General features: G+C 48.0%; 1 protein-coding gene across 17 annotated transcripts in view; it reads left to right on the top strand.

Annotated features, from left to right (window-relative positions):
• DNMT3A (DNA methyltransferase 3 alpha) overlaps nt 1-18,853 on the top strand; it is a 130,035-nt gene extending 111,182 nt beyond the window's left edge. For 11 of the 17 annotated variants that reach the window (XM_049902559.1, XM_049902566.1, XM_049902565.1 and 8 more), the window contains 7 exons: nt 858-1,003; nt 2,018-2,108; nt 2,298-2,446; nt 3,538-3,623; nt 8,909-8,978; nt 9,986-10,104; nt 11,096-18,853. In XM_049902559.1, the coding sequence (XP_049758516.1) occupies nt 858-1,003; nt 2,018-2,108; nt 2,298-2,446; nt 3,538-3,623; nt 8,909-8,978; nt 9,986-10,104; nt 11,096-11,237 (803 nt within the window). In that variant the 3' untranslated portion in view covers nt 11,238-18,853. Of the gene's footprint in view, nt 1-857; nt 1,996-2,017; nt 2,109-2,297; nt 2,447-3,537; nt 3,624-8,908; nt 8,979-9,985; nt 10,105-11,095 lie in introns of those variants that run through there. The other 6 variants (XM_049902556.1, XM_049902555.1, XM_049902558.1 and 3 more) reach the window with 3 other exon arrangements.
• Nucleotides 18,854-19,461: the final 608 nt, after the last annotated feature.

Genomic DNA, 19,461 nt, shown 5'->3' with positions numbered 1-19,461 from the left:
GCAGCCATGTGATAGAAACTTAGGTAAATTTACAACTTTGGTTTCTCAGACTAGGAGCTTGGAGCCTTCTTAAATCATGTCACCCCCCAAGAGGCATGAAAGCTCCTTGGTGGGGTGGGGAGGTCTGTCGGGAGCAGTAGAAATGGTGCCAGTGTACCCTGATTGTCTGAAGCGCTCAGGGTCTGTTCTAATTGATTTCGTGCCTCAATTAAACAAGCCCTTATGGAGGGGCCTGGTAAGTAAGTCAGTGTGGCTCGCTCAGGAGGAAATGCAGTGAACGAGACCTCTTACTCTATCCTGAAGAGTATTTTGATCCAAGAGAAGGGTTCAGTTATGAATGCAAGCGGCTCTAATGAGGTGGAGAAAGATCCACAGTGTTGTGGGCTTCCAGAGGGAGATGCGATTCCAAGAGGTGGGGGTGGGGGTGGGGTGTTGAGGAAACCTTTAGACCAGATGGCATTTATGTTCAGTCTTGAAGGACAGGGTAGCATGACAGCAGGAGGTGATATGGGGGGAGAAGAACCAGTCTGTGCAAGATGTAGAAACACCACAGAAAAGTTCACCAAAAAAGTCAGCTGCTTTTCTCCTTGGGTCCTGAAGCCACTTACTGACTGGTCAGTCTTCCCTGGCCTTGACCACTTTCTAAGTAGGCCAAGCTAGTTATGAAACAGAGCCTCCGTGTGTATCACTAGTAGTCCCATTTGATGCAGAAAGTCTTTAAGGCAGCTACTAGGCAGGATGGGGTGTGGGCCTGCATCGGACCCTATGTGTCCAGCTGGCCCAAGGGCTAACCTGCCGAGACCAGGGCACCCAGAGCGATCACCCCGAGTAACGGCGCTTTCTGCTGGCCGGCGTAGGGCTTCTGGTGCTGAAGGACTTGGGCATCCAGGTGGACCGCTACATTGCCTCGGAGGTGTGTGAGGACTCAATCACAGTGGGCATGGTGCGGCACCAGGGGAAGATCATGTACGTCGGCGACGTCCGCAGCGTCACCCAGAAGCATGTATGTCGGTGCTGTGGGACCCATCCCACCTTCTTTCCTCTGGCACCCAGCTCCTGGACACAGCACCAGCCCCTTTTTCATTTGCTCATATACTATTTTCCATTCCATCCTTTCCCCCTTCCCTCTTTTTCTCCTGACCTTTCGTTTTTTTGTCTGGAGGATAACAGGCAGATTAGAATCAGGAAGCTAGCCTTTTTGGGCTGTAGCTGCTCTCAGGGCTCACTGCAGTGCCCCTTCCAATAGAGTGCTCCGGATTGGAGAGAGATTCCTGGGCCCCTTCCAGTAGAACGGCTCAGATTGGAGAGAGGTTCCCGACTCCTCCTAGTAGAGTGCTCTGGATTGGAGAGAGCTTCCATCCCATTCCAGTAAAAATCCTCTGGATTGGAGAGAGGTTCCTGGGGCCCCTTCCGGTAGAGTGCTCTGGATTGCAGAGAGGTTCTGTCCTCTTCCAGTAAGAGTGCTCCAGGATGGAGGGAGGTTTTCATATTCCCTATGCGCTAACTTTTGGGAAATCGCTTCCCCCACGTTCATTTCTGGGGGCTTTGGCAGGGTCTTGCCTAGGTATGATGTCAGTCTTTGCCCTTCCAGTTCTCTCTGTGTCCCCTTGAAACCACAAGTTCCCTGGAATCCTGAGGGGTGCTTGGAGAGAGTTCAGATGGCTCAGGTACCTGCCTAAGTACTTGGAGCACAAGGTGCCTTGGGATTCACCTGTCCCGCTTGGACCACCTTCCCACCAAATGGCTGTTGGTCCTGCTCTGAGCACACTGGAGTCCCTGCTGGCCTCCAAGAGATAGCCAGTTCTGTCCCTTTTATGGTTTAGGAAGCAGCCCGGAGAGCCTCGGTGACTTGTCCGTGGCTGCACAGTTAGGGCGGAGTGAGCATACAAAGCAGCCCAGTCTCCTGACTACAGATTTTTTTTTTTTTTTTTTTTGCCACGTTCACAGATAATTTCTCTCTTCCTTTCTGCCTCTGTCCCTGGACAGTAGGCCCATCACATTACCTTTATCCTCCCAGATCCAGGAGTGGGGCCCATTCGATCTGGTGATTGGGGGCAGTCCCTGCAATGACCTCTCCATCGTCAACCCTGCCCGCAAGGGACTCTACGGTAGGTACTGTCTTCACCCCCTCTACCTTCTGGGCTGGTGCTTCCGCACTTAGGTTTCCTACTTGGTTATTTCTGCCCTGGGACAGCTACTCCCAATGGCCCTATCTTCCCTCACCCTCCCATTGCCCGGGCCACACCACTGTCTACGCAGACAGCCCCAGCTGATGGCTTTCTCTTCCAACCTCTCAGAGGGCACTGGCCGGCTCTTCTTTGAGTTCTACCGCCTCCTGCATGATGCGCGGCCCAAGGAGGGAGATGACCGCCCCTTCTTCTGGCTCTTTGAGAATGTGGTGGCCATGGGCGTTAGTGACAAGAGGGACATCTCGCGATTTCTCGAGGTATAGCCAGCACCCTTGGTTTGGCCAGCTCACTAATGGCTTCTACCTTGGACTGCTGCTTTATCCCTGTCTCATCTGCATTGTGGAGCTGGGGACTGGGGACTTCTGCTTTGCAAGGGGCCCATTTGGGAAGCAAAGCGCTTCCCAAATAGAAAAGGAGGAAGCAGGGTTAGAGGCCCACGCCAGAAAGAACCAGTGGTCTTGCTTACTGAAGTGTGGGTATGGACCTTAGGAGGTGGAAGGACTTGGCTTACTAAATAGTCATGATGATTACCAGACTCCTGGGACTAGGGGTTCTGTGTGATACTCCACTGGGGGACCTGGAGATGCCGGAACCAGGTAATCCCTGACAAGAATGGCCAGGAGAAATAGCACCCTTCCCTACCCACCGCCCCCATCCTTACTCCCTGTACTATCACCGATGCTTTACAAACCCTGTGACAACAACTTGGCTTATCTCAGTTTTTAGTCCCATGATGTGGGTCCCAGCTCAGCACTGAGCCAGTGCACTCAGGATTTCTGCTGCTAAAGGCATTCTCGGCGGGTAGTCCAGGAGCTTGAGCCCATGCTCCAGAGTCTTAGGGTCAGTGATGCTTCATGATGCTGTTACTGACTTTTAAGTGTGAGCAGGTATCTATTTGGCTTATACTCTAGGCATTCAGTGAACACATCCACACTTACTGGAGCTTACTTTTTCAAAGCTTCTGTGTAGCCTAGAGTTGTGTTGTCTGTTATGGTTGCCATTAACCACATGTGGCTATTTAAATTAAAAATCCAGTGCTTTGTCACCATGGCTACCTTTTACATACTCATTAGCCACATGTGGGTAGTGGGGCTACTGTTTGAGCAGGGCATATAGAGAACATTTCCATCATCACAGAAAGTTCAGCTGGTCTAGAGTATCCCAGTCGGCGTACACAGTGTGGCCAGGTTGAATTCTAGCTTCATTCATCTCACGCCTTCAGGTTATCCGGTGTGGTCTCCTGAGAGAAGTAAGAGCCTTTGAGGCTCTAAGGCTCTGAGCCAACAGAGTTGCCTGGCCCTGTTTAATGTGCCTTCTCCTCATCTTTACTCTGTCTCTTGTCTTATAGTCCAACCCTGTGATGATCGATGCCAAAGAAGTGTCAGCTGCACACAGGGCCCGCTACTTCTGGGGGAACCTTCCCGGTATGAACAGGTTGGTGAGAGCTCCTGGGCCTTGGGGTGGCTGTGGGTTGGTGTCTGCAGGTGGGATCGGAGCAGGATGGCCCAAGGAGTTGGGGGATCACTGAATGGGCCCTCCCAGGCCAACCTCCCCTATAGAACAGCTTGCTGCTCTGTCATTTTCTTCTCTATTTCGTTTTCCTTGAGAAAGAAAGGGAGCCATGGTAGTATACTCACCTGAGAAGGCAACAATTAGTGGACAAAAATAGGACATTCCTTACACAAAATAAGAATGGTGTGCTGCTGAGTTATGTAGTTGGTTTTTCTATATTGGACGTGTGTCCAGTGTCTTCCCAACTGGTCCTGACAGTTCCCTGAGATAAAGCCTCAGGATGGGGCTGGGGGTGAGAGAGAGAGTGGTGCCCACATCTTGGTCACATCCGACTCTAGGAGAGGGCGTTTTGAAACAGCACCAAGTAAGTCAGAGGGTTCTACTTAGTTTTTTAACTACACACTTTGTTGACTCCAGGTCCTTTGTTGAGAGGATTTTTTTCATTTAGGTTACACAGATAAGGATTTTAATATCCAATGACTGAAAGGAAGTACTTGTTAGCTTTATTTCTTCAGTGTAATTACATTATAAAAAGGCCTACATGAAGAAAGGAATTCTGGTTGAAAGTTTGCAGTTCAAAAGCAGAGTGAGATCTACCCAACCTAGATAACCATTCCACAAACCAAACCCATTGCCATAGAGTCAGTTCTGACTCATAGTGACCCCAAAGGGTTTCCAGGATTGTAAATCTCTACTGAAGGAGACTGCCACATCTTTCTCACTTGAAGCCGCTGGTGGTTTTGAACCACCGACATTTTGGTTTGCAGTTGATCACTTTAACCACTGCGCCACCAGGGCTCCTTGGATATCCATTATGAGATAAATATTTTTAAGAATGTTTTTGAGTTATGGATTTGAAACCTTCAAGGTATAGCTATAAATTTAAGGTATTTAATCTGGCCTCAGTCGTATAACTCCCTCTTTGCCATTAAAATGAGGTTATAAGAAGGGACTCAGTAGTCTTAAACACATTTGTTGTCCTTTGCAAGGGCTTGTTGATGGGAAGAAGATGGGTCAGTGGGGTGGCTGACTTAAAACTGTCTCAGTTCCCCCCAAAAGCCCCCAAAGCATGTGAAAGAATTAGAAAAGTGGGCTGGCTTATGTGGTCTAGTGTTTTCATGGAGCAGCTCATTCATTGTCTCCTGACAGACTCTGTCCTGTGGGATGTTTCTTCCAACTTGAAGTTCTAGAACTCTGAGATTCCAGGAGGAACAGAGGTACCATGCAGAACCCAGTAGAGTATGGGTGTGCATAGAGTCAGGAGAACCTGGAGACACAGGTTCCAGAAGTTCCAACGCTGAGATCGTTGAGCCCTGTGTGAACCTTTGCTAAGTACTTTTTTTTTTTTTTTTTTAAATATTGTGGTTTTGGTGAAGATTTACATGTCAGTTGAGGTTCCCATTCAACAATTTTTACACAGATTGTTCAGTGACATTAGTTACATTCTTCATAATGCGTGAACACTCTCATTTCCATTGTGGTTGTTCCATTTCCATTAATCTAGTTTTCCTGACCCCTTACATGCTCATCTGTTTTAAAGTAATTGTTGACCATTTGGTCTCATATAGGTAATTTTTTAAAGGAGCTCAGTATGTGTGGGTGATGTTCATTATTTTGTGAGCCAATCTGTTATTTATCTACAAGGTGACCTTAGGTGTTAGTTTCAGTTCAAGGTTTAAAGACTGTCTCAGGGCAATAGTCAGGGAGTCCTCCAGTCTTCAACCAGTCCAGTAAGTCTGGTTCCTTTCTTTTTTTTAAGGAATTTGAGGTTCTGTTTGACATTTTTCTCCCATTCTATCAGGGTACATCTATTGTAGCCTTGATTAGAATGGCCAATAGTAATATCTGCGCACCACCTAGTTCTGGTCTCAGGGTAAATGAAGCCATGGTTCGTGTGGACTATTTGTCCTGTAGACTGGTTTCTTCTTTGAGTCTCTGGTTTCCCTCTTTTTCTTCTGCTCTGGATGAATTGAAACAGAGAGTTATATCTTAGATGGCCACTTGCAAGCTTTTCAGATCTCAGATGCTACTCACAAACTAGGATGTAGAATGTAATTTTGTGAACTGTATTATGCCAGTTGACCAAGATGTCCCACAAAACTATAAAAAAAAAAAAAAATAGTCCTAACTAATCCTTCAAACCCAGAAAGCCAGTCCTGCAAGGTATTTGGTTATGTTTAAGAGGTGTCCATAACTGTGTCCTCTATGTGCTTTATTATGAGTATATGTGCATACAGTCATGTAAATGCATGTACATATACACACGCCTATATATATATATATATATATGGAAACCTTGGTGGCGTAGTGGCTAAGTGCTGTGGCTGCTAACCAAAAGGTCGGCAGCTCAGATCCACCAGGCGCTCGTTGGAAACTCTATGGGGCAGTTCTACTCTGTCCTGTAAGGTCGCTATGAGTCGGAATCGACTCGATGGCAGTGGGTATATATGTACACATATATACTCACATAAACATACTTAATGTACGTATGTGCCGACATATATACCCGCACCTATATTTTTTGGTTATTGCTGTTTGACCAAGTCCTTTTAAATGTCAGAAGGTGATGATCAATTATCTCGTACTCCCTCTGAGGAAAAGTGACGTGTTCAAGGGCCACAGTATTTTACTCTCTTGGTGACTGTAGAATTTAAGTCTTCTGACTTCCTTTCCAATTCTTCTGCTTCCTTGACAACATCTAGACTTGTGATTGAAGCTAGCCCATGCCCACTTGGCTGTGCTTCGCTTTATGGGGCTCATTTCATTCTTGAGTCTTCTGTGGACCCAGAAGCTGGTGATGTTCCATCACCTACTGTGGGTTCTTGTTCAAGAAAAACGTCAGCCTTCCGCGTGCCTGGCGCTCCTGCTGGAGATGCAGAGCTTGGAGCGTACGGGAGAAGAAGCAATGAGCATGTGGAAAATAAAGCAGGGCCAGGGGATGGGGCAAGTGGTCAAGGAAGGGTTAGGATGTGAAGATCTGTGGAAGACCGTTTCAGGTGGCTTTTCGTCCACAACACCCTTTTCTGTTTTTGTACTCAGCGTCTTTTATTCCTACTTTTTCTGGCCAAGACCTAGTTTAGGACCTCCTAGCATTCTGTTTGCGTTCGTCCTCTCTTTACTTGGGTTCCTTTTCTACACTACTGATTTCTGTCACAACCCACCTGTATCTCTCCCCTGCTCAAGGTGTGCTCCTTTAGCACACCCCCATGTGCACAAATGTACGTAGGCATGGGCACACGTGCATGAATATACGTAGGCACGCACATACATGTATGACTGTACCTAGGCACGCTCACACGTGTGAATGTACGTAGGCACGTGCACATGAGTGGGCACATGCCCCCCATGCAGCGGTTTGGGTCTCCTTCATTCCCTCCCATTCCTTCTCTTCTGCCGTGTACTTAACCCTCACCTTGATCTGCCTTTCGGATTCTGTCCTTCCCCTGGGCCCACTGGGAACCTGTCCCCTACTTTGCCAAGATCTATCCTCCTCCCCACCCCCAGTCAATTTTTTGTTCTTTTTTTAACTCATTACTTCAGCCTTCATTTTCATTCAGAGTGGAGGGGGCATCCTGCAAGGTCAAGGACAGAGCCTGAGCCCTATTTCTCTCCTTTGCGTGAGTGGACCGTGCAGAGAGGAGGGGGATCCCACTCTTTATACCACCAGGACCGCTCAGGCCTGGTGACCACGCCTGTCGTGATGCAGAGGTCTGCTGGCCACATGTGACTTTGACCCTTCTGTGCCTGAGCTAATCCAGCCACCGCCATGGGTGCTCGGGAGTAAGACCTGTACTCTGGCACCTATTATATAAAAGTGCGGGATTTTATAAAATGGAGCGTGTAAAAGTTTTTTAGCAGAAACTGTTTAAAATATCATAACATTTAACTTTTTAACTATTTTGTCTACATTTCTCTTTTACTTATGTTTTGACACACTTTTAAAATCAATTATATTGAGGTATAATTTAAAATTGTACATTTAAAGTGTTCAGTGGAACCACAACCAAAATACAGAACATTTCTGACACCCTAAAAGCTTTCTTTATGGTGCACACCTTTAAAACTAATATGTTTTAAAATAACTGATATCAAATAATTGCTTCCCACTCCGCCACCTCCCCGCCCCCAGCTCCTTTCTGGGCAGGTGCTACCTATAGTTTGGGACTACTTTTTTTTTTTTTAAGATGAAAAGCAGAATTCTTTATTATGTATGCCTCTGAACAAGAGGAGGCTCTACATGGGGTTACACAGGGGTTGCCATGGGGACAGAGTAACAGCAAGCTGGAACTGTAAGAGGCAGCTCGTATATGGCAAGTAGGAACCCTGGTAGGGCAGTGGTTTACCACTCAGCTGCTAACCAGAAGGTCAATGGTTCGAACCCACCAGCTGTTCCACTGGAGAAAGGTGTGTCAGTCTGCTTCTGTGAAGAGTTTCAGCCTTGGAAACCCGGTGGGGCAGTTCTACTGTGTCCTACATGGTCGCTATGTATTGGAATCTACTTGACTGCAGTGGGAGGGTCGGGTTAGTTAGGTTTTGTGGGCTTCCTGGGGATTGGATAATTTGAATAATTCTGTAGACCCAAGACTGTTGTTGGGTGTCAGTCATCTGGACCTTGGCAATGCGTATGTGTGTTTACCCCAGGAGTGTGTCAGAACCTGACAAGGGAAGTAGTTGGGGTATGGGCTTAGCAAACTGCCCATGAAGGGAAGTTGAGAGTTTTTATCCATGATTTCAAACTGGGTCACGACAGCACTGTGACAGTATATTATAGACCAGCTTGGGACTGCTTTTGCATTTACCTTTAAGGATTAGTGCTTGGTAGATTTGTGTCCATCGGGGCTGCAGTGTGTTTTCATGTGTTTGGGGGAGTTTGAAGTGGGCTACATGTGTAAGGAGCCGTGGTGGCACGGTGGTTAAGCCCTTGGTTGCTAACTGAAAGGTTGATGGTTCGACCCCACCAGCTGCTCTGAGGGAGAAAAGGCCTGGTGATCTGCTCCTGTAAAGAATACAGCCTAGGAAATCCTATGGGGTGGTTCTACCCTGTCGTCATAGCATAGCTGTGATTAGAATTGACTCGATGTCACAGAATAACATGTGTGGGTGGTGATGGGGGAGGGTCTCTCTTACTTACCCGTGTGGGTCCGATGGCTACGTGTGTCTGCCATTTTCTGGGTTTCTGTTGTTACATTCTCTCTTCTGCCTCCTAGGCCGTTGGCGTCCACTATGAACGATAAGCTGGAGCTGCAGGAGTGTCTGGAGCATGGCAGGATAGCCAAGGTTAGGCCCAGGGTCTTCCGCTGGTGGGAGGGAGAAGGCAGAGGGCAGATGAGCTAGAGTGGTGACCAGGGCTGTGTCCTGCCTGCCTTTCGAGGCCTTTGGGTGTACAGCTCATTTGAGGAATGCAACATAGAGTATGCTGCAGGGCCATGTGAAGCCCTGGTGGCACAGTGGTTAAGAGCTCAGCTGCTCACCAAAAAGATCGGCAGTTCGAATCCACCAGCCGTTCCTTGGAAACCCTATGGGGCAGTTCTTCTCTGTCTTCTAGGGTGACTGAGTTGGAATCGACTCGATGGCAGTGGGTTTGAGTTTTTTTTGGTACACAGTCATGCAACCAGTCAGCCTTGGAGGGCATGGCAAGAAGTCGTTGCTGGTCTTCAGCCCTTCAGCCTTGCTCACCATTTACTCAGAGGGAGACACTAAGGAATCTTTTGCCAAGGTCCCTGGACCTGCTGTCGGGTTTTTTGTTTTTAATTTTCTGGCTGGGACCTGTTGCAAAAGCCTTCAAAGCAGAGCAGACTGCTGTGATGTGGAGGCTCTATCTTTCCAGAGAAGTCTCAGCAAGCAAGTACACAAGGCATCAGGTTCTGTGTCCGCAGGTTCCAACATCCAGGGCTGCTGGTGCCCCAGAGGGTGTCTTACAGCCCCTGAGTAACTTGGCATTCTTTTGCCTCCAAGTTACTGCATTTGGAAAACAAGTTACTATAGCTGTGAAAGGAACAGTTCTTTAGAAGACTTAGTCAAGAAGCAGAGCAGGTAGAGCTTCTATCTCACCAGTCTTTGGCTAGCTGGATTGAACCAGGTGACCTTGAAGCAGGAAGAAGAGCAGGGCAGAGGTGTCTAGTCAAGACTAGTGAACCTGCTCCGCCGGAGCCCTTACCCAGCTCCCCAGACGGGCTAGGCCTTGCCGGTGTTGGGCTCACCCGTCCCTGGCGAGGGTTGGCACACACAGCAGGTCCATGACCGTGCTTGGCTGCTCATCTCTCTTTTCCTCTCTCATCTTCCAGTTCAGCAAAGTGAGGACCATTACTACTAGGTCAAACTCCATAAAGCAGGGCAAAGACCAGCATTTCCCCGTCTTCATGAATGAGAAAGAGGACATCTTATGGTGCACTGAAATGGAAAGGTACCCCAAGCGGGCATGTGGGCGTCATGGGCATGGTGTGTGGTGTGGTGTGGTGTGATGTCTTGTGACTGCTGTCCTTCACGGAGGGTTCTGCCTCTCCTGGCTAGATGTGTATTTTCCACAGTACTGCAGGCATTTCCCAACATGGCTGACTGCTGGGGAGGATCCTGGCCAGCCAGGCCCCACTCCCTGTGTACTTTAAGGCTGGTCCCCAAAGTTAGAGGAGTCTAGAAATCAATTCAAAATGCTTTGGCTCCCTAGGGAGGCTGTGTTGAACTCCAAGGAAATATTGCAGCTGCAGGAGCTTCTCAACCCGTGTTGCTAGTTTTGTAAACCAAGACAGTATAGGACAAGGGGACCTTACAGCCTCAGCCCCCTGGCTTGGTGCAAACGGGGCTCACAGGCTAGATTATTACCTCCTCGTTCTCTGGGTGTAACTGGGGTTTAGCCAGACAAGGAGACCATTTATATAAACAACTAGAGCAAACAGGAAGGAAGTCCTTGAACTTGTAAAGTGAGGCAAGTGTTCAGCCCATTGTAGAGTTTTCTCTCTTGAAGGGGAAGATACTAGGAGTGTATGTTTGTGGCACACAGACTTGAGAAGTCCATTGTAGACCCAAATCACATGGGGAGTGGAATTATAGAGCATACGGGGGTGGGGGGGAGTATTTTTCACAAACACTAACTTTGTTTCTGCTAATGCTGCGAGTCCTCTAGGCAGTGATTATCCTCACTTACCTTTAAATCCAGAGACTAGCGCAGTGCCAGGCAGAGTTGGTGATCAGTGTTGCACTCAGTATAAAGGACAAACGATTCTGCAGACTTAAGGGGAGGGTGTGTGTGTGGGACAGGTGTCAGCATCGTTTTGGTCAGCTCCAGGAGCTGGTGACATGTTCCTGACCAGAACAGTGTGGTCAAATCGCCTCCTAGCAGCCTGGTCCTGGGCCCAACATTCACCCCTGCCCTTTCTGCCCTGTCTTTTCTCTCCCAGGGTGTTTGGCTTCCCTGTCCACTATACCGACGTCTCCAACATGAGCCGCTTGGCAAGGCAGAGACTGCTGGGCCGGTCGTGGAGCGTGCCAGTCATCCGCCACCTCTTCGCTCCGCTGAAGGAGTATTTTGCTTGTGTGTAAGGGACATGAGGGCAAACTGAGGTAGTGACAAAGCTAAACAACAACAACAAAAAACAAACATGAAAAACACAAAACAAAACACCAAGGACATGAGGATGGAGAGAAGTATCAGCACCCAGAAGAGAAAAAGGAACTTAAAACAAAACCACAGATGCTGAAATTATCGGAGGGCTTTGCCATGCAAAGAGGGTTGGCCATCATCTGATTTTTCAATGTTAAACTTTAGTCCTATTTAAAAACAAAACCAAGCCCCTTCCCCCTCCCCCTTTAATTTCTGGTCAAACCTTTTGTTTTCTACTCTTTCCAGAGGGGTTTTCTGTTTGTTTGGGTTTTTGTTTCTTGCTGTGACTGAAACAAGAGGGTTTAATGCAGCAAAAATCAATAACAAAAAATAGTAACAATACCTTGCAGAGGAAAGATGGGAGAGAGGAAAAAAGGAAATTCTATAGAAATCTATATATTGGGTTTTTTTTTTTTTTTTTTTTTTTACTATATATCTTTTTTTTTTGTTGTTGTCTCTAGCCTGATCAGATAGGAGCACAAGCAGGGGCAGAAAATAGACAGTCAGGCGGCACAATTCCTTCCTGGCCCCTGAGCCGTCTTGCCAGCACCATTCCTGGTCATGCAAAACAGAACCCAGCTAGCAGCAGCAAGATGGAATACCCACACAGATACTTTTTTACAGTATTTTAGGTGCCTACCACACAGGAAACCTTGAAGAAAATCAGTTTCTAGAAGCCGCTGTTACCTCTTGTTTACAGTTTATATATATATGATAGATGTGAGATATATATATATATAAAAGGTACTGTTAACTACTGTACAACCCGACTTCATAATGGTGCTTTAAAACAGCGAGATGAGTAAAAACATCAGCTTCCACGTTGCCTTATGTGCAAAGGGTTTTAACCAAGGATGGAGAAAGGGATAGAGCTGGAAGGTGAATTACCATCATGGTGGGGCTTTCCCTCCTTGGTTTCTAAAAAAGTGAAGGAGGAGAACTTGGGAATGGTGTCTCCTGTTTCTCCCTGCCAAAAAGGGGCTAGGTGAGGTGAGGTGGTCGGGACCGTGGGAAGCTGAGAGTGAAATTCATCCAGACTCACGCAATAACTGATTTTTTTCAAAAAGGAGACTCCCTCGGGAAGATGGCAGGGTGAGGGGTCTTCAGTCCCAATTTCTCACTTTAGCTGATTCGAGGGCTCCTTGTGGTGGGATCAGAAGTCATCCAGAGTGTGGGAAAGTGACAGTTAAAACCCCGCCTGGAGCAAATAAAAAAACATACAAAACGTACTGGTGCTTTCCTGTCTAAGTCGCCTTTTGTGTGTTCTTTTATGAGGCCCCCACCATGCACCCCTCTGTGCACAAGGCGGCGCCTGGCCCCTGGAATGTGATGTTTTTGGTCATCTCCAAAAGGCTGCAGTTTTATACTGAGAGGCTGATGACACATTTTATTATAATTCTTCTTATGGTTCTGGTTATAATTATGTTTGTTTTAAGATTTTCTTTAAGAAAACAAAAACCCAACACCCTCCCGTTAGGTTTCAAACCAAGGTGCGGGCAGAAGGGTGCTTTTTAAGTAAAAGTGGTGGCTCTGGTGCCCTGGCTCCCCACCCATTGGGCCAGGTGGGCCACCGGGCACAACGATAGCAGGCGTCCCGAGAGTCTGCTCCGGGTCAGCCCTCTTCTCTTCTACTTCCCCTCCTCTGAGTCAGGTGTGTCAGGGCTGGAGGGAGGACCCAGCAGACTCTCTCCTTGTGTGTATGATTGGAGTGGTGTGTATTTCTTTTCTAGTACTTGGTCTGATGATAGCTGTGCTCTTACCTCGAGCCAGCAGCACCTGGAGCCCCAGCTGCACGACACTTGGTCCCACTTCCTACAGAGGCAGACCGCCTGGTGTTGGCGGTAGGAAGGGATGGCATTTGGTGGCTCCAGGGTGAGGGCCCGACGGGCAGATGCTTGCCTGGATCAAGGGGGTGTAGATATGTGGCATATAGAGATATATATTTTATAATGGGAGGGGGGATGGCACCTCCTGGGACTGGCAGAGATGGGGGGTGTGCTGCCAAGCACATGGTCCCATGTTCGCATCCCTAGAAAGATAGGGCCTACAGTAATAGGCACTGTATAAATACATAGATAGGGTCAGATGTGAGGAATATTATGGAGTGGGGTGTCGGGGAGGGGCTCAGTGTGCTGAGCCCCAGGCCCCACTGCAGACAGAAGCCCACCCAGTCAATCTCACAGACACAGGAACACTTCTGTACAGACACATAGCGTGCACGTGCACACACGCCAGGAGCCCCCAGCGCTCCCCAGGATTCAGGACTTTGTGGAGTCAACCCGCGCAGCTATTTACCTCTGTTGCCCTGATTGCAGGCAGACTGTCAATCCCAGAAGTTGCTAGGTGCTGAAAGGCAGGAAGAAGGAGGAGGTTTTATTTTAGCAGGTGCTCTCCTCTAGCAGGTAGTGTTCTATCTCTTTTTGCCCCTGGTGATGTCAAAAGATTCTTCTGTTAGCAACCTGTGATACTGACCTGCAAGTCTAGGCACCAGTAAAGTCAGCCCTCTACTCCCCCACCTATTCTCCCCCAACCAAAACCAAATTGACATCCGGGTCTGCCTTGGCCAGGGGACTTCCACTGGAAAAAAATGGGACAGGGAACCTCATCTTTTGAATAAAGCAAATTAGGAATTAGTGACAAAGCAAAACCAAGGCTTTGCATCCCTTGCTCATTGCTCAGGAGAAAGCTTCCAGCTGGTGGCCAGTCTCCCACTCCTGTTTGGGGTGTTCAGTCCTGGACCCCAGTCTGCTCATTTTCTTGTTAAGATTGGCTTTTAAGATCAAGCTTCCTCAGTTGCTTCCTGCCACCTCCATGACCCATGGCAGGTGGTGACTAGGCCCCATGGGGCTGGAGCAGCCAGAAGAGGGAGAGACCTTTGCCCTCCCTCTTTGGAGTCCCTGTACCTAACTGGTGCTCTCCTGTCCCTTCCTTCCTCCAGCCAGACTCCATTCTTCCTGGCCACGGGTCCACCAGCACCACTCCAGGAGGGCTGGGGGGAGGAGGGCTGCCTCAGGCAGTCCAAGGTGCTCCCTCCCCCTCGAGCCAACACTAAGGTCTTCCCAGCTCCCAGCGTTAGGACAGTGTCTTCTGAGCCTTCCTATACAAACAGGCTTCCAACTCTGCTTCGGGCTCTCTCAGGCCTTCTGTCCACTGCTTATGCGAAGGAGTTAGCTTTTCTTATGGCCCAAGCACTACCTTAACTGGGCCTAGTGCTCCACCCAAGAGGTTGGTTTGGGGAGTCTGAACAAAATTGGTAGCTATGGATGTGGCAAGCCCAAGGGATTTCTTTCTAGGCAGAGAAAAGAAATAATTAGGCCTGCTTCCTTGAACGTTGTTCAGGGTCCTGCTGCTTGCTCAGAAAAGAAATGGAGGTCAGAGAGGCTAGAGGAAGCCTCGTTGTGACTACTTGAGGAGCAGTTGTTCTCAGTCTAGCAACCTGGCAGCCCCACAATAGGCCAGATGACCCATGGGGCCACCTTGCAAAGACTGGAGTTAACAATCACCAGCTTTTTTTCCAGCCCAACCAATGGGTTTGGTCTCACGATAGAACTTGGCAAAGGGACCTTGGGAATGTGCCAACTTGACCAAGCTGGGAACTTAATCCATCTCCAATCCTAGGGGCACTTCTGGAGAGAGGTATTGGGTCACCTTCCAAAGGAGCTATGACAGGCTGAGACAGAGTCATATAAGAATTGAAGTGGGAGGTCATTACTCTTGATATGGACAAGGTTGAGAGCAAAGGCAGTGGAGTGGGAGAAACGAAGAAGGCCTAGGGAAAATTCTGTAGTATATTCCCAGTGGAATTTTCTTTCCAAAGAGTAGGCCCATTAACCCTCTGGAAACGAGAAACGAGGGCTTCTAGGGACCGAGGATGACAACCTTCCTACCATAGGTGCCAAGAGGGGCATGGTGCCAAAGAGATCTGTGGCTCTTGCCTGGGGACAGTAGTCGGGTGCTAGTGCCAGGGTCACGAAACCCTTGGTCCCTTACCTGAGGAAGAAGCTAGTTTCCAGCAGGTGGCTGCTGAGCCCCCACGGGCCTCAAGTTGGCTGGTGCTAATTCCTTTCCCTTTGGGACTGATTTGTTAGTGCACAGGCAGACTGGAGAACAGTACGCTGGGGTCCAGCAGGTGGGAAGTAGTGGAGAGCCTTTCGATCAGCAGATGAAGACATGAGTGTGTTGTTATCCTTTGTTCTCTCTAGACCAAGAGCAGTTGCCTTCTCGCTATTGACCATCCTACTAGAAAGCAAACTTCCCGTAAGAGGAAGCAAACTTCCCCTCCAGGACCTCTTAGCTTTGAAACGGGCTTGGGAGTGGTTGGCTGATGGAGATGCCCATGTAATTTTTGGTGAGTTGCTAGGGTACCGGTTGGAAGAGGCAGACGCAGCCAGAAAAAAGGCCCTTTGGCCTTGAGTGGGTCTCAGAGGGGCTGACTTCCATCACCTCCCACTTAACCTGGCCACCAGCTGTGTACCTCCACTAGATGGGAATAATCCACCATCTTGAGGCCAGGAAGGCCTCTTAATAGGAGCAAGGGAAGGCCTATTTCAGCTGAGCCATTTGGAAAATGTTACTACAGTAAAACTGCAATCATTCGTTGCCATAATTTTGACTACAGAAGTATCTGTGAAGTCAAATTTGAAGGCAGTTTTGGATTCCTGTCACTGGTCTGCTTAGGGTGGAGTTGCTGTGACACTAGTGTCTTTCAGAGTTGTCACCGTCAGGAGATTGGCAGGAGCCCCCTCGAGGTGTGGGTGTGGGTGAGGGCCATGGGGCCTGCCTGTACAGTGGCCTGAAAGGTCTGGTGGTTTGTGCTGGTCAGGGGAATGGCAGAGCCGAGATTCTGGTGAGAAGCGAGTTTCTCACCAGGTCCACGTTTTGCTCCTGGGAAGTGAGTAATCTGAATTTGTCATCAGGCATTCTCTAGTGTGGTTGCTCCCAGTGCTTGTGACACAGGGTGACACTGGAGTTGTCCCTGGGGAGGCCTGCCCACGGGCCAGTAAGCAGCTGAAGCCTTCCCCCCATCACAGGTTGGAGAAGGTGTGAGGGAGGGATGGTCTTGAGCTAGAATCACCATTCTGGCCGTTCCCAGATGAGTCTGTGTCTTTAACCAAAAGTGTAGCCGTCTTCTCACCTGCTTTGTGCTAGGTGTCAGGAGGATCTGGGAGGAATGAGAATAGAGTAACTCAAAGGGTAAACTCCACTGTCCTAGCAGAAACTCTTTACATTTTGGAAAATAAGGCTGGGGACTTTGGGAAGAACAGTTGCTGCCCTGCACCTGTGTTCCAGAGATCTGGTAAAGGTGGGCTTTTGGTTGGTAACCTCTTGGTTATGTCTGGCCCTAGGCAGTGGAGTTTTGGCGGAGGGAGAAATAGGTACAAAACAGTGGGGGCAAGGATGGAAGGTCCCTTTGCCAGTGGCAACTTGTTATCTTCCCTAAAATGGAGGTCCATGGATTCCTGTAGCTTCAGTAACTGGAAACCCCCCAGATCTGCTCCTCTCAAGGAGAGCTGGTGGATAACTTCATCAAACCCCAGCCCGGTGGCCTCACCCTATCCCTGAGTTGATGAGCAGGGATCTAAAGCATCCCCTTAGACCCATTTTACTTCACAGACTGATTTGGTTGCACAACCCTAGAATTCAACAACCCAACAACAACAACAACAAAATGCCGAAATTCCTTAGAATACGCAGAGGGAGGAGGTGACTCAACAAGGTGCTAAAAACATTTTATTAAAAATATATATTGTTAAATTAAGTCTGCTGTCTGGACAATGACTGTTTGTTTTGTTTTCTTGTAGTGGAGTTTAAAAGAGACTATTATTTTACTCTGATATATTATTATTAAAAAGGCATTTTAACTTTGTACTTGAAAACTAAATGAGCGATTTCATGTGTTTTAGCTGAGGCATTGAAGTAGCGGGTGCTTACTTATTTGTGGGAAATCATGTATTCATACTGAAGAATAAACTCCGTAGCTGATTTGGTAATAACTTTTCCTGTTACAGACGATTTCGCTTTGACCCCGGCGGCAGAGCACTTCCACTCCACATTCCACGCAGCTAAATGCAGGACGTACTCCCCAGACCCCTCCCGCCCCGCCCTCTTTCCTTTGAGTTCCTCTTTTCTCCTATTTTTTTCCACCTCCCTGATTCCAGCATCCTTTCACCACTATATATTTTTTTAGGGTTGCTTCTCTATTTATTGACAATAATAATGTACATTTCACAGTCTGGTTCTGGGACACCAAGGGAGGGGCAGGTGAGCGAGGGCCCCAAGCAGCCCCCTACAGCCTCCCCAGTGTTCTGTTGTATCTCTGTGTAAGTGATGCTCGTGACATAGCTGTTTATGAAATAATTAAAGAGGTCAATGCGTGCAGCAGATGTAGAAAGTCTGTCAGTTCCGCCTTCATCACTTTTTTTTTTTTTTTTTTTTTTTTTGTGCCCAGAAGAATATAATAAAGCTCCTTTCTAATGTACTTGTGCTGGAGAACACTTGAATAAATGGACTGTTTTTGTGCAAAAAGAAAAACGGAAAACACACCGTAAATATGTCCTTTTGTCTTGCGTCTCCTTTTCCCTGACATGACTGTTCACGGCCCTCTTCAGAGGGTGTGAGTGCCTCCGTGGGGAGGTGCTGGTATCAAGCAGACAACGCAGTGCCTCCATTTAAAACGTCACCTGTGTGCATGTGAAACGGGCTAGAACTAGGTGGGAAGGAGGCAGAGACAGGTTGACTTGAAGCTCAAAGACAAGTTATATTCAGACAAGGTTGCCGTGGTCACAGATCCTGTCCTGGGTGGAGCAATGGAAATTGTAAGATCAGAGCAGGGAGAGGACAGAGCCCTGTGCTAGTGCTGTTGGTCAGATGTGGCCTGGAGGGCTTTTGCTTATGTGATTTCCTCGGTAAACTGAAGGGCCATCGTGTAGGAGGAGAGCAGCCAGCATTGTGGGCCGTCTGCACTGTCTGAGGGACCCTGAACGGGCCAAGATGAGGAAAGAAGAACTGGGAAGAGATGGTAGCTGTTTGCCAGCACTGACAGGGGGAGCCCACTGGGCTGGAATGATTCCCTGTAGCTCCATAGGGCAGGCAGAAGTGGGGCCAGTCCACCCAAGTGATGGGGAGGCCAAATTCAGCTTAGCATAATGAAGATGTTTTTATACCCTTGGCCAACAATACAACGGGCGCCTAGCGTGCAGTGAAGCCCTGGTCAGTAAAAAGGCGCTGGACAGCCGTCTGGTGTTGGACCGCAGAGAGCAACGGCAGGCCAGCCGGCCTCTCAGCTCCAGTCCTGAGGTCCTGTCACTGCCTGGCCCCACGTCAGAACTGTCTTGCACGTGGACGGTGTCTTGTGGTTTGCAGAGTCCCTTCACGCGCACTGCCTCCTGGGTCGTCATGAGTCTCTGCCAACCAGCTGTTAGTCACTAGTTCCGAGGGCCTCTGTTCTTGTCCCCATACTGGCAGAGTGACTCTAAATAAATAAAAGAAGTGGGACTATTCCCACCACATCTCAACCCTAAGCCTGCAGGCATGGTGTGCTGCATTTTAATCTTCAAAAAAAAAAAAAAAAAAAATTTTTTTTTTTTTTTTTTTAAGTACTAGGCCAGTCTGGCCAATTGTTTCTTAAGCAACGGTTATTAAAGATTTCTGTCCTATGGTAGTCTTCGGGGGAGGTTTAGGACTGACCACCTCTCTGGTGGCATTGAAAGAAATTAGAAGGGGAAGAATGGGAAAGACGAAAATCCTATTAGACTAACAGGATTTTATAATGAACACTCCTGACTTTTTCTTTTTTTAACAAAGTTGTAAATGTTCATTTAACTTTTATCCTAATTTTTTCCTCTATTTTTCAGTGTTGACATAGAATTCTTGTTTTTAATGGGTGTGTGCCATTCTCTTGTTGGATGTTTCTTTCCATGTATGTATTTTTTTAATTTTAGCTATAAATAGAGCTGCAATGGACATCTTTGTGTTTTGTTTTATTCCTCCTATATTTTGTAATTTTTCGGAAATGAGACTATTGGGGCAAAGTAGATGAACATATTCATTGGCTCCTGACACATTTTCCCTGATTTCTTCGAGTGGCCAGCAGACAGATAGTGTATCTTAGTCTCTGAGGCTCTCAGTTCAGAAAGAAAAAAGGCGCGGTTCTCAGCTTGGCCA

This window comes from Elephas maximus, chromosome 12 (genome assembly GCF_024166365.1).
Source record: "Elephas maximus indicus isolate mEleMax1 chromosome 12, mEleMax1 primary haplotype, whole genome shotgun sequence".
NCBI classification, from domain to species: domain Eukaryota; kingdom Metazoa; phylum Chordata; class Mammalia; order Proboscidea; family Elephantidae; genus Elephas; species Elephas maximus.
The sequence above is the reverse complement of the archived record's forward strand: the minus strand, read 5'-3'. Positions and strand labels throughout refer to the sequence as shown.